The sequence below is a fragment of the Lithobates pipiens genome, unplaced genomic scaffold (genome assembly GCF_037356315.1).
Source record: "Lithobates pipiens isolate NorthernLeopardFrog02 unplaced genomic scaffold, aLitPip1_a1.2 Scaffold_8, whole genome shotgun sequence".
NCBI classification, from domain to species: domain Eukaryota; kingdom Metazoa; phylum Chordata; class Amphibia; order Anura; family Ranidae; genus Lithobates; species Lithobates pipiens.
Window position 1 is genome coordinate 290,539,873 of NW_027507903.1, and position 12,952 is coordinate 290,552,824.

Sequence of the window (12,952 nt, forward strand, 5' to 3'; positions counted from 1 at the left end):
TTAAAACTGATTGCGGCTATAATGAATTGTCATATTCAGGCAATATAGATAAAAATCATTGAAAAAAACAGCATGGTGACGTAAACAAGTGCCTCGCCCCCTCTGACGCCACGTGACATCAGAGGAAGGCGGGGTAATCCGTTTACGTCATCGTGTGGCCCCGCCCTGAGCTATATAACCGCTGTCATGTTGAAGAGGCTTCAGTCAGCGGGAGTCTCCCATGGAGGCGGAGTTGTTGGTTGTTTTTTTTCTCGGGTTGTCGGATGCTGTGATCAAAGGTGAATGGACATAGTGAGACAGTTTTTTTTTTTTTTTAATGAAGGACTTGTTCCAAATTGTCTACTATAATTCTTACCATTTTGACACTTTTTTTGGTGACTGTGTAGGGTGAATGTGTATGAATGCGCTACTTTACAATCATACTAAGGACACCCCCAGGCACAATATTTAAAGGAATATTTCATTTTTATTGTTTCACTCTAAGCTTTATTAAAATCACTGCTCCTGAAAAAAACTGGCATTTTTAAAACTTTTTTTGCATTGATACATTGATATAACACTTTTTATGGCAATAACTTGCATATAAGCCTTTAAAATTAGCACTTTTGGTTTTTCATGTTAGTGTCCCATAGACTTTAATGGTGTTCCACAACTTTCGAATTTGCCACGAACACCGCATAATGTTTGCTGTTCGGAGAACAGGTGAACACCCGAAGTTCAGACCGAACTTGATTTCACTCGAACATCGGACTCATCCCTAATGTACATTAGCTAAATGAAAATGCCTGCTCTCATTCAAACAGGATGCCAACAGATGTTGCTATAGTTATAGGTGAAGACGCAGAATGAATAAACAGGTAACGGCCAAGCAACCTATGAAGCACAGATCAGCTGTATATGAATATTCATCTTAACCCCTGCTGCTTACTGTAATACTCATGCAAATCTTTGCAGCCTGTGGGGTCAATTCATTAACGCTTATCACAGGTGAAATTAGTGTCACATTACCTATTCGTATAAATTATCGCATGTGATAATTTAAAAGCCAGTCTGTGAATAAAAAAATATTAAATGTAAGGTAAATAAGGATAAAGCTTAATTTAGGTCAATTCACTTAAAAAGAAGTTATCTATCCCATGGAATTCAGGAGATCTCTGCACTGGCCAATGAAAAGAAAATAATCAGTGTAAGAATGCAATGTTGCTAACTCAGTAAAGTACCGTATTTATCGGCGTATAACACGCACCCAAAGTTTAGGAGGGAATTTTCCAGAAAAAAACTTTTAGGAGGAAAGTTTAAGGAAAACAACTGACATTTAAATGCCCATCAATGCAGCCTTATCGGTGTCCATCTGCAGCCTTGTTCATCATTGCAGAATGATCAGTGTCTATCTGCAGCCTTGCCCAGTGTCATTGCAGCCTTGCCAGTGTCATTGCAGCCTTGCCCTATGCCATTGCAGCCTTGTCAGTGTCATTGCAGCCTTGCCCAATGCCATTGCAGCCTTGTCAGTGTCATTGCAGCCTTGCCCAGTGTCATTTGCAGCCTTGTCAGTGTCATTGCAGCCTTGCCCAATGTCATTTGCAGCCTTGTCAGTGTCATTGCAGCCTTGCCCAATGTCATTGCAGCCTTGTTAGTGTCATTGCAGCCTTGCCCAATGTCATTGCAGCCTTGTCAGTGTCATTGCAGCCTTGCCCAATGTCATTTGCAGCCTTGTCAGTGTCATTGCAGCCTTGCCCAATGTCATTGCAGCCTTGTCAGTGTCATTGCAGCCTTGCACAGTGTCATTTGCAGCCTTGTCAGTGTCATTGCAGCCTTGCACAGTGTCATTTGCAGCATCATCAGTGTCATTGCAGGCTGTTTGTTTAAAATTGGCGCCGCCGAGATACACAGAGCCGGATGTCCTGTGTATCTCGGCTCCTCTCGCAGTCCTGCCCCTTGGCCCGCCTCCTATAATGGAGATAACACAGGTCTAATGGCGGGACTGAGCATGACTGTGAGCGGAGCTGAGCCTAGCCGAGTACACTCAGCTATGTGTATATCGGCGGTGCTTGCTCCTCTCCCCTCACAATCAGCGGAGATCGGCGGGGATCGGCATATGACTCGCACCTACGATTTTCCCCTGATTTTAAGGGGGAAAAAGTTAATGTTATACGCCGATAAATATGATAAATAATTTGTAACATTGCACTAGAATCAGATCATTTGGTGAATGAGGGCACACTTAGCCCTGGTTCACACCAGTGCGACTGGTCATGCGACCTGACATTTCAAAGTTGCATGGCAAGTCGCACTTCATTTGTGACTATAGAACCGTTCAACTCAAGTTGCAGTGACTTTGAAAAAGGTTCCTGCACTATTTCTGTGTGATTTAATTGTGGCTTGCATTGACATCTGTTAAAGTGTTACTAAACCCGGGGGCCCTGCCTTCACTGTATCTGGTCTACCACAGTACAAAGAACATGGAAATGCCATTATTTTAGTAAATATAAACTGCTAAATACCTTTTATCATCAGCAGTATATAGACGTCTTGCGACTTCTATCAATGTCTGGTTAAAGCTTGTAGGAGGCGTTTTCATTCTACTCTGACTGTCCTATGAGGCTGCAGGACCCTTGGCCTTCTGTCTGGACAGTGCTGATTGGCCCTGTACTAAACCCTCCCAAGAAAAAACAAACTCTCTAGCAATACACACCAAACTGAGCATGTGCAGAGTGACTGAAAAAGGTTCTGTCTTATCAGGAGATTGATTGGGGAGAGTGGAAGAACAGCCTTTTTGCACAATGCACAGGATTAACCCCTTAGGCTCCACAGTGAGTATAACAAGCATGCTTTACTGCATATACAGACTGATTTTACTGTTGTGGGTTTAGTAACACGTTAAATGAAATACAATGAAATCACACTGTATAGTTACTCTGTAGTAGTGGCTAAAATGGGTACAGTGTACAGGCGTATGCAAATACACTGAAAGGGCGCAGCAGCCCATGTGTAAAAGCCCTACGAATGTTTTTAATTTTACAATTTTTAGTGTGTTTTGTTGTTCTCAATCTGGTACAGTGCTGCAGCATGTGAAAATATTGAGACAAAACAAAACAAATTAGGTGCTGAACATAGGAAAATAGAAAAATGCAACTAATTTGTTAAGAAGGCATTGACTACTTTTGAGATTAGTACCCCATGAGTTATTTTAAGGCAAACATTCATGCAGTATTTAAATGTTAGGGCCCATTTAAACTTGCGGTAAAACATGCTGTTGAGCTGAATTTTTGTCCCTCTCCCTCACATAGCTTTCAAAGGCAGCAGACATGCCATGGCCATGATGCTAAACGTCACAGCTGCAGCTTGAATGACCCACCCTGCCACGTTAGGCAGGTAGTAGCACTACCAAACATGACCCATTCAAGTACTTACTATTATAAGCCTATGTCATAGGTCTCCAAAATTTCCAAAGGGCCAGTTTACTGTCCTTTAGACTTTAGGGGGGCTGGACTGGGGCCAGGGGGAGTAGAAACTGTCCTGGCTTTCAGTGGGAGTAAAAAATTCCCCATCTTTGGTGACAATAGAAGGAATAGTGTCCCATCATTGATGTCAGTGGAAGGAATAGTTCCCCATTGTTAGAGTCAGTTGGAGGAATAGTGCTCCATCATTGGTGTCAATGGAAGGAATTGTTCCCCATCGTTGGTGTCAATGAAAGAATTGTGCCCCATCGTTGGTGTCAATGGAGGGAATTGTGCCCCATCATTGGTGTCAATAAAAAGAATTGTGCTCCATTGTTGGTGTCAATGGAAGGAATTCTGCCACATCGTTTTTGTCAATGGAAGGAATTCTGCCCCACTGTTGGGGTCAATAGGAGAAATTGTGCCCCACTGTTGGTGTCAGTGGAAGAAATAGTGCCCTGTTTGATGGTGTCAGTGGAAGGAATAGTGCTTCACTGTTGGGGTCAATGGAAGGAATTGTGCCCCACTGTTGGTATCAGAGGGAGGAATAGTGCTCCGTTTGATGGTGTCAGTGGGAGGAATAGTGCCCCACTGTTGGGGTCAATGGAAGGAATTGTGCTCCACTGTTGGTGTCAGTGGGAGAAATAGTGCCTGTTTGATGGTGTCAGTGGGAGGAATAGTGCCAGTTTGATGATGTCAGTGGGAGGAATAGTGCCCTATTGTTGGTGTCAGCGACAGGAATCATGCCCCATCATTAGTGTTATTGGATAGAATAACGCCCAAAGGGCCAGATAAAGGCAAGCAAAGGGTCGCATCTGGCCCCCGGGCCGGAAGTTTGGAGATTGCTGGTCTACGTTATAAAACTAGAAAAGAAGGAAATATGTGTATGCTGAATGCAAATCATTCACATATGGAAGCTGACTAAACATTTGTGAAATACTAACAAAGATACTTACCTCGTAATAGGAAAAACACAAACTAAAATTAAACATATAGGAGAAATATTCTGCGCTAATACTTCTGACAGTTCCTCCACCTACATGTTGCTGTAACAACATTAGACTGAGGATAGTGACAACTAATATAGACCTAATGTTTAGTCTTGTTGGATGACAACAGATTGAATCACACACCAGCTGCTGACATCTCCATTGGGACTGTGTTCGTGAGACTTCTGTGTCCAGGGGATTTAAGGCAAAACTCCAGACAAATACATAGTTAAAGCGGTGTTCCACCTGGGGGAAAAAAATGGATAGTCAGAAGCTACAAATACTGCAGCTGCTGACTTTTAATATATAGACACTTACCTGTCCAGAGAACCTGCAATGTCAGCGCCCCAGCCAATTTTCGGATGTCGGTTGCTGCTGCCGCCATTCATAACAAGGGAAACTGGCAGCGAAGCCTTTTGGCTTCACAGCCGGCTCCCTACTGCTCAGGTGCGAAGCTAGCTGCACTTTCTAATTGACCCGGCGGCGGAGGAAGGAGGAGGGGGCCGAACTTCAGAGGGATGGCCTCATCTCCAGAAAGTGGGGAAGGGTACCTGTCAAAAACAGGCACCCATTCCCCCTCCTTCCTGAAAGGTGCCAAATGTGGCACTGGAAGGGGGGGAGGGGGGGATGGAGGAAATCAGATCAGCAGAAGTTCCACTCTTGGGTGGAACTCCACTTTAATATACAAATATGTTTATTGTACTTTAGCTGACAAAGGATTTGTATTTTTTTCAAGCCATTTCTGTGATATACACTATGCTAGTAAAAAAAAATAATTAAGCTATTTCCTTGTTTTACATTACTGCATTCTTTCATCTACCTTTTAATTGGCTAGAGGTAGTGATGTTATCTCATTATCCAACATCCAGGCTGAACAAGGAAATAGGTGTGTTACCTGTGGGAAAAGACTGACTGAATACAATTCAATACAAATCCTAGGGCAGGAAAAAAAGTAAACATATACATATTTGGATTGTGTATAGTGCTGTTTGCCCGGAGTTCTGCTTTAAGAACTCATCACATGTTTCATATATTAGAAGCTATACATGGGCAACATCTGATTTAGATGGACACTCAATTGACTTCAAATTCATGAGAACACTGATTTAAATAAATGTGGGGTGATATTAAAAGTGACTTTATAAAAAAGGTTTCTTTCTTGTTTTGGATATTATAGAGCAGTGTTTGGAAACCTTTTATCAGTCAAAGCACCCCTTAGAACCGCGCACAATCCGGGGGGACACCAGTCTGAGGGTTCACTCACAAAAGAATGTGTGTCTGAATGTAAGCGTTTTTTTGCGTGTTCCTGCGTGTTGCGTTTTTAATTAGGCTGCTCTATGCTAGTGAAACATCCAAAAAATGTGCTGGCATGATTTTTAAATTGAGCTCCACCAAAATGCATGGTACTGCGGTACCATGTGTTTTAGTGGGTGAAAACATGCATGCAATTTGTAGATATGTGGGGGTGCCATTAATATTTATTGGCACGTGCGTGCAACTGCAAAAGGCAACACATTTTTGTGTGGTGCAGAAAAACACGCGTGCTGTTTTTAAGGCGTTAAACAGTCAGTAGGTTGTAAACCCATCCCCCCTCTCTTCCCCTTAGCAAGCACAAATTCCCCCCTTCAAAATTCCCCCTTTCTAAAATTCCTCCTCCTACAAAAAACAAACCCCATCAGTTGGTAGGATGCTGGCAGGCAGCTTGTACATCTTTCAATTTTGTCAGTTTTCTGTCAAAATAGCCAACTCGTCAGAAAAAACATGAAAAAAAATTGGATTGCAAGCATAATCTTGTATATCAAAGCAAATTTCCCCTTAAGAAATAATAGAAATTTGTGATTTGCTCCACAACAATTTATTCATAGGTCCTTCAGTTTATAGTCCATATAAAAGATTATAGCAATGTGGTTATGTAATCATAAAATGTCCATCCACAAATGGAAGCCGCCACAAGGGGATTAGAAGCAAAATCCAGCAGGAGCTATGGAGTATAAAAGAGAAGATAGGCACCTCTAAGTGTAGAAATATGTTGGTAAATGTTGTAACTTCATTAAAATATTGTTACACTTAGAGGCGCCTCTCTTCTCTTTTATACTCAGTTGTGACATAACACTACGAGCCGGTTCACACAGGGGTGACACGACTGCCAGGACGACTTTGTGAGGCAACTTGGAGATGACTTGAACACGACTTAGACATGACCTGGGGCGACTTACAACACAACTTTAAGCCGCCCCAGGCCAGGCGACTTTTGCCGTGGCCAATCAGAGAATGAGCTCTCAAGGGGGAACTCCACGCCAAATTTCTGAAAAAAATTTGGCGTGGTTCCCCCCCAGATCCATACCAGACCCTTATCCGAGCACGCTACCCGGCCGGCCAGGAAAGGGGGTGAGGACGAATGAGCGCCTCCCCCCCACCTGAGCCGTACCAGGCCGCGTGCCCTCAACATGGGGGGTTCCTTGGGCAAGGGGGGCCACGCGCCCCTTCCCCCCCCACCCCAAAGCACCTTGTCCCCATGTTGATGAGGATTGCTCTTCCCGACAACCCTGGCCCCATTTTGTCCTGGTGACCATTGTCAGAAACAGACGGACATTCCAAAATTTTACAGTGGTCATTGGAACAGTAAGAGTAATCTTTCAAGAGCCACACTTGTTTGGGTGATAACTGTATAAGAAAGGATTTATCTCCCACTGTAGAGATATCCTCTCTACAAAACGTGACTGGGAATTTGATCGTTCCCATTTCTATCCAAACCTAAAAACACGTTTTTGCTTTTCATGGTCCAGGCTAAGCACTTCTCGTTGTGTTTTTTGTATATAACTAAGATACGACCCATAAGTAAGTATTAAACATTCTTGACATTTGTAGGACTTAAGCCCAGTATCCAAATCCCTCACAAATGACTTGACCAGGTTTTGGAGTAAATGGCCTTGAAGGCCTTTTTATTAACAAATTATAAAATTAAATAAACAACTTCTTCAAAATTAACCATTAAACTTCAATATACTTTTTAGGGGTCATGGCGGGGGACAGGACGGGACGGACAACACACCACTGGTCACTGCGAACAACTTCTTTAAACTTTAGGCCTCCGGTTGTAAAACCCCTGACTCGGAGGCGGTATCCAACCTTCGCAGTGACCTACCATTTGTAACCCTTCCAGGTTAACCCCTCGTAACCTGAATGTACCAGAAACAAACCCCATCCCATGAATGGGTACAACATGTTCCATACATGTAACCTCTCTCTTCTCCTCTTCCAGGAACCCGAAAACTGCCAGGTCATGTTGACCTGTCCATTGCCCCCTTTACAACCCACTCAGGGCTGGTGGGTGGGAATGGCTTCCTCCTCCGCCCTGGGACTGACGTCACTTCCCTCTCTCTCTTCCCTTCTCCGCTCTGAACACCACCCTAACCACAGTTCCTCCCCTTTTCTTAAAGCTCCAACACCACCCTCTTAAAATGCCGACTGTGCAGTCCAGCACTGTCGTGCTGTCCCTCCATCTATCTCTCTTCTGAATTAGCTCGGGGACTCTCTTTATAATTATGTAGCAACTATAGGTACACTAGGGGGTTGATTTATTAAAACTGAGGGTGAAAAATCTGGTGCAGCTCTCTGCATAGAAACCAATCAGCTCTTAGTTTTAATTTTTTGTCAAAGCTAGTTGGAAGCTGATTGGCTACCATGCACAGCTGCAACAGATTTTTTACTCTCCAGTTTTAGTAAATCAACCCCATTGCCTACAATAAGACTTTCTGAATATTTAGTCATCAGTGATAGCATTATGAATACAAGGATGCAGGCACAAAAATCTGTTTCTGTCTCCTGTGCAGCTAACAGGAAGCAGAGACAGAAGGAGCCAGTAGCATTCTGAACAGATATTTCACAGATTCATTTTCTAGAACTTTTATTTAATAAAGCTAATAACAACATGAAATTGCAGCATTGATATAAACTAATTAGACATGATTTCCTATTGTTCTGATTACTAGCTGGCAAATTTGTAATACCCTATGATTGTTCTCCGCAATCTCTTATTAAATAGGACACAATTAGTTATATGGCAGATAAAAACTCTACTTTAAGCTGTCATTTTAGTTGACAAGGCTGTCTGACATTCAGCCTAAGTGCATTGTTCCAGATGACAGGCTGTTTGTATGGACAGTGGTGCCGGAGACAGCACTGAAAAGTTACCACCCACAAGTCCTGATACTAATCCCTGCATATCTACCAGCAGTCTCAGGGTGTCCCACATTTTAACTCTACTCCCACGGTCCAGTGGACTCAGCTCCTATATTGAATTTGCATATGAATAAACCAGCGCATAAAGATCTGACCATATAATTTGCATATGAATGAGCTTTACCAGCTGATACCAATGTAAATCTCTCACTGCAGGGAGTTTCTGTACTGGTGAGGAGGAGGAGTCTGCACCCACATGGAGGCTATGTAATTGAGGGAGTTCAGCACTGGTGAGGAGGGAAGGGCTCTGTTCTGGAGGAGGAATTTTGCACTGAAGGGGGTGTTCTATACTGGAGGGTGGTCTGTACTGGTTGGGGGGGGGGGGTTAGGGTTGCCACCTGTCCAGGATTCACCCGGATAGTTTGGGGTTTGAATCATGTGTCCAGGTTTCAGTCCACCTGAAACCCACACACTTTATTCAGACCAGGCTGTGCCTCTCCAAGTAACCAAGATAGTCATACACAAATCTGTTGCCGTCCGGGAGCTGCGGGCAAGCTGTCTGGGGGCATGTTTAACTGAAGGGTGGGGTGATAATGTCAACAAGAGCAATTTGGCCACACCCACTGTTTGCCAAGGTGTGCACTGTGCGCTACATTACTACTCTCCTTGGGACGCCCAAATGTATGCCAGGTCTTTTATAATCCTATAGTGTTTACAGCAAAAAAAATAATTAAATTAGCAGCACAAAACAACCATAGATCAAGGCAACACCTTGCTGTCTCATGCCAGAGAGCACCATAAGGAACAAAAATCTCAACCTTCCTCCTGGTAGGAAAAACTTAACCATAGGGTAACTGTCCCCTTGTCAGGATGGCGCTGATTACAGACCACTGCCTGACTATTAATAAATAGACGTGATTTAATATCACATATTGGACATTGATATTCGCATTACAGAAAATGTCAAACCTTTATGTCTGTAGGGAATTCATCTTTCTTCACTAGACCAGTGGCAGCTGCAATGTTTCCAGCTCCAGACATGACAGCCCCTCCCAGCTGAGATGCTTGCTCTTTGGTCCTTTCAGCCACTACGAAAAAGAACAGAAAAACAGCAAATGTTAAAGTTGAACTCCAGGCAGATAGAAAAGACACAAATCAGTTCAACAAGAAATCTTTAAAAGTGTTTTATTTTTAATGAAGCTAGTGCAAGTGCCGTATTTATCGATGTATAACACGCACAGGCATATAACACGCACCCCAATTTTAGGAGGGAAGTTTAAGGAAAAAAAACGTACATTTTAAATAAAGAACTTTGAAGCAAAATTAGGGTCACAGCTCATCAATGCACCCTGCTTAGTGCCCATGTGAAGCCTCTAAATTGTCGATCAATGCACCCTGCTCAGTGCCCATCTGCAGCCATTAAATTGACCAACAATGCACCCTGCTCAGTGCCCATCTGCAGCCATTAAATTGCCCAACAATGCAGCCTGTTCAGTGCCCATCTGCAGCCATTAAATTGCCCAATAATGCAGCCTTTTCAGTGCCCATCTGCAGCCATTAAATTACCCAACAATGCAGTCTGTTCAGTGCCCATCTGCAGCTATAAATTGACCAATAATGCAATCTGTTCAGTGCCCATCTGCAGCTAAAAATTGACCAAAAATGCAGCATGTTCAGTGCCCATCTGCAGCCTCACCTTTCCCATCATTGCAGCCTCATCAGTGTTGGATTATCCCTGCTGTCTCAGAGGGAAGAGGAGGAGTGAGCACTGCTGAATTACACAGAGCCGCGATCTTCTGTGTACCCGGCGCAGCAGGGATTGGTGTATAACACACACCCATGATGTTATACGCCGATAAATCCGGTATTTGAATCTGACCTGGTATTGGCCAGCAGCATTCTGACTGGGACAGGGAGGGGCAGTACTGGGAGAGGAAGGGGCAGGACTGTGAGCCAATCAGGTGCTCCAAAAGCATATATATTGGCAAGGAACACGCTGATAGTTGAGTAGACAGAAGGGTGACCTCACTGGCCAGTTAGGATGAGAGCGAAGAAAGGACAACTGTATTCCTTGACTATAAGTGGTACTATAAATCTCAGAACTGGATTGACAAAAAAAAATGCAATTCCTTTGGCAAATAAAACAGCCCTTTCTCTAATAAGTACTTGATGTTTGTATTTAGCTGTTTCACTGGAGTTCACTTTTACTCATATAGCAAAAGTGTATAATGGATCTATTTACAGTAATTGAACTGAAGTAAACATACAGCAAGAAATGAACAATGCACTTGTTGCAAATGGCAACCAATTCACATTTAGCTGTACCCCTTCCCGTCTAGCCCTGGGGTCTCTAACTGAGCTATTATGCATTGGGGCAGGAATGTCTGTCTGATCATGTGACCACTGTGATTGGCTGTCACAGTGGTCATATAATTGAGAACCGGACCCGCCAGCTTCCTATTATTACTAGGGACAAGGAACTGTCTTTGAGAGCTAGGTCATTGTTCTGGAAGCTCACAGTGCTCATGCTCTCAACACAGAAACCTTAGCCGCCCGCATATATGTGGCGTGTAGGCAATAAAGCCCATCCTCTTTGCTGCCACACATATGGGCTATGAGAACGGCAAGAAGTTCAGTTGCATTAAAGTGCTCTATGTTCTATGCATGAAGGTAAAAAACCTTCAGTGGTGAGGTGTAGTAAGGGCAATAGTATACCTTATACTATGGGGGTTATTTACTAAAGAAAAATCCACTTTGCACTGCAAATGCACTTGGAAGTAAAGTTGCTGTAGATCCGAGGGGGACATGTAATGAAAATAAAAAACTGAATTTTAGCTTGCACATGATTGGATGATAAAATTAGCAGAGCTTCCATTCATTTCAGATCTACCCTTTAGATTTACAGCAACTGCACTTCCAAGTGCACTTGCAGTGCAAAGTGGATTTGCCTTTCATAAATAACCCCCGATTTAACAGCTGCAGTGTTTGCTAGATAGAACAATAAGTCCACCCACTTGTTTTCCTTGTTGTCTGGAATTAGTATAGTCAAAACAAATGGAAAATGTGAAGTGCATTCAACTACAAATTAACCTAATCCTATCAATTGATAGTACTTGCAAAGTGTTAATGAATTCAAGTGAGGCTCCAAGCCATTGAAATACAGTAAAACCTTGGATTGCGAGCATAATTCATTTCAGAAACATGCTTGTAATCCAAATCACTTGTATATCAAAGTGTATTTCCCCATAAGAAATAATGGAAACTCAAATGATTCGATCCATTTATTCATAAGTCATTTAGTTTATAGTCCACATAAAAAGATTATAGCAATATGTAACCAAAAAATGTCCACCCACAAATGGAAGCCTCCATAAGGGGATTAGAAGCAAAATTCAGCAGAAGCTACAGAGTATAAGGCCCCTTCACCCGGGATGGATCTGTGATGATCTGCCTCGTGAACATCCTCTTGCTCAGCGGGGATCGCTCCATTGATCCCCGCTGAGCCGGCAGATGACAGGGCGGTCCCTGCACAGTGTCAGTCTGACAGTCTGTCAGATCTCCGCTCTCCTCTATGGGGGATCGGATGAACACGGACTGTCTGTCCGTGTTCATCCGATCCGCATTGCGGACGGATAGAAAAATAGGATTTTCCTCCATCTGGAGAATCAGACCATAGCAGAGACGGATGATATCGGGTGTCAGCGGATTTTCATCCGCTGACACCCGCTATCCCATAGGGATGCATGTATGTCCGTATTTTATCTGAAAGCAGATGGATGAAATACGGACATACGGTCCGCATATGTGAAAGGGGCCTTCAAGAGAAGAGAGGCGCCTCCAAGTGTAGCAATATTTTGCTAAATGTTGTACCTTCAATAAATGTAACCATATTGCTACACTTAGAGGTGCCCCTCTTCTCTTTTATACTCAGTTGTGACATGACGCTACTTGTATATCAAGACATATATATCAAGTCAAAATTTATTTAAAAATGTTGCTTGCCTTGCAAAATGCACTCAAACCAAGTTACTCTCGAGCCAAGGTTTTACTGTACATATATCTTTACTGTTCCACCTGCCAAAGGCTTTGTTGGCCAGCTAGTCTCTTGACACACGCAGACACACAATTCTGCGAGACAACATTACCGCTTGCTATTATTTATTTTTAGATTTATTGCTTTCTAATTGAATTGGGGTGCTGAAACAAGTTCATTGCCCAATGATCAGGCTGGAGGTGGCGGGGTAACATACAGAATCTGGTGCAGTTGTGCATAGTAACCAGTCAGCTCCTAGGTTGTATTGTCAAAACTTGAACAAGCTAGAAAGAAGAATCATTACTATGCAC

General features: G+C 43.1%; 1 protein-coding gene across 2 annotated transcripts in view; it reads right to left on the minus strand.

Moving 5' to 3' along the window:
* Positions 1-12,952, minus strand: part of SNCB (synuclein beta) — a 140,631-nt gene that overhangs the window by 76,215 nt on the left and 51,464 nt on the right. For both annotated transcript variants that reach the window (XR_013270831.1, XM_077472417.1), the window contains exon 5: positions 9,578-9,696. Coding sequence is in view for 1 of the 2 variants with exons in the window: in XM_077472417.1 (XP_077328543.1) it covers positions 9,578-9,696 (119 nt within the window). In the remaining variant the exon portion in view is untranslated. The remainder of the gene's footprint in view (positions 1-9,577; positions 9,697-12,952) is intronic.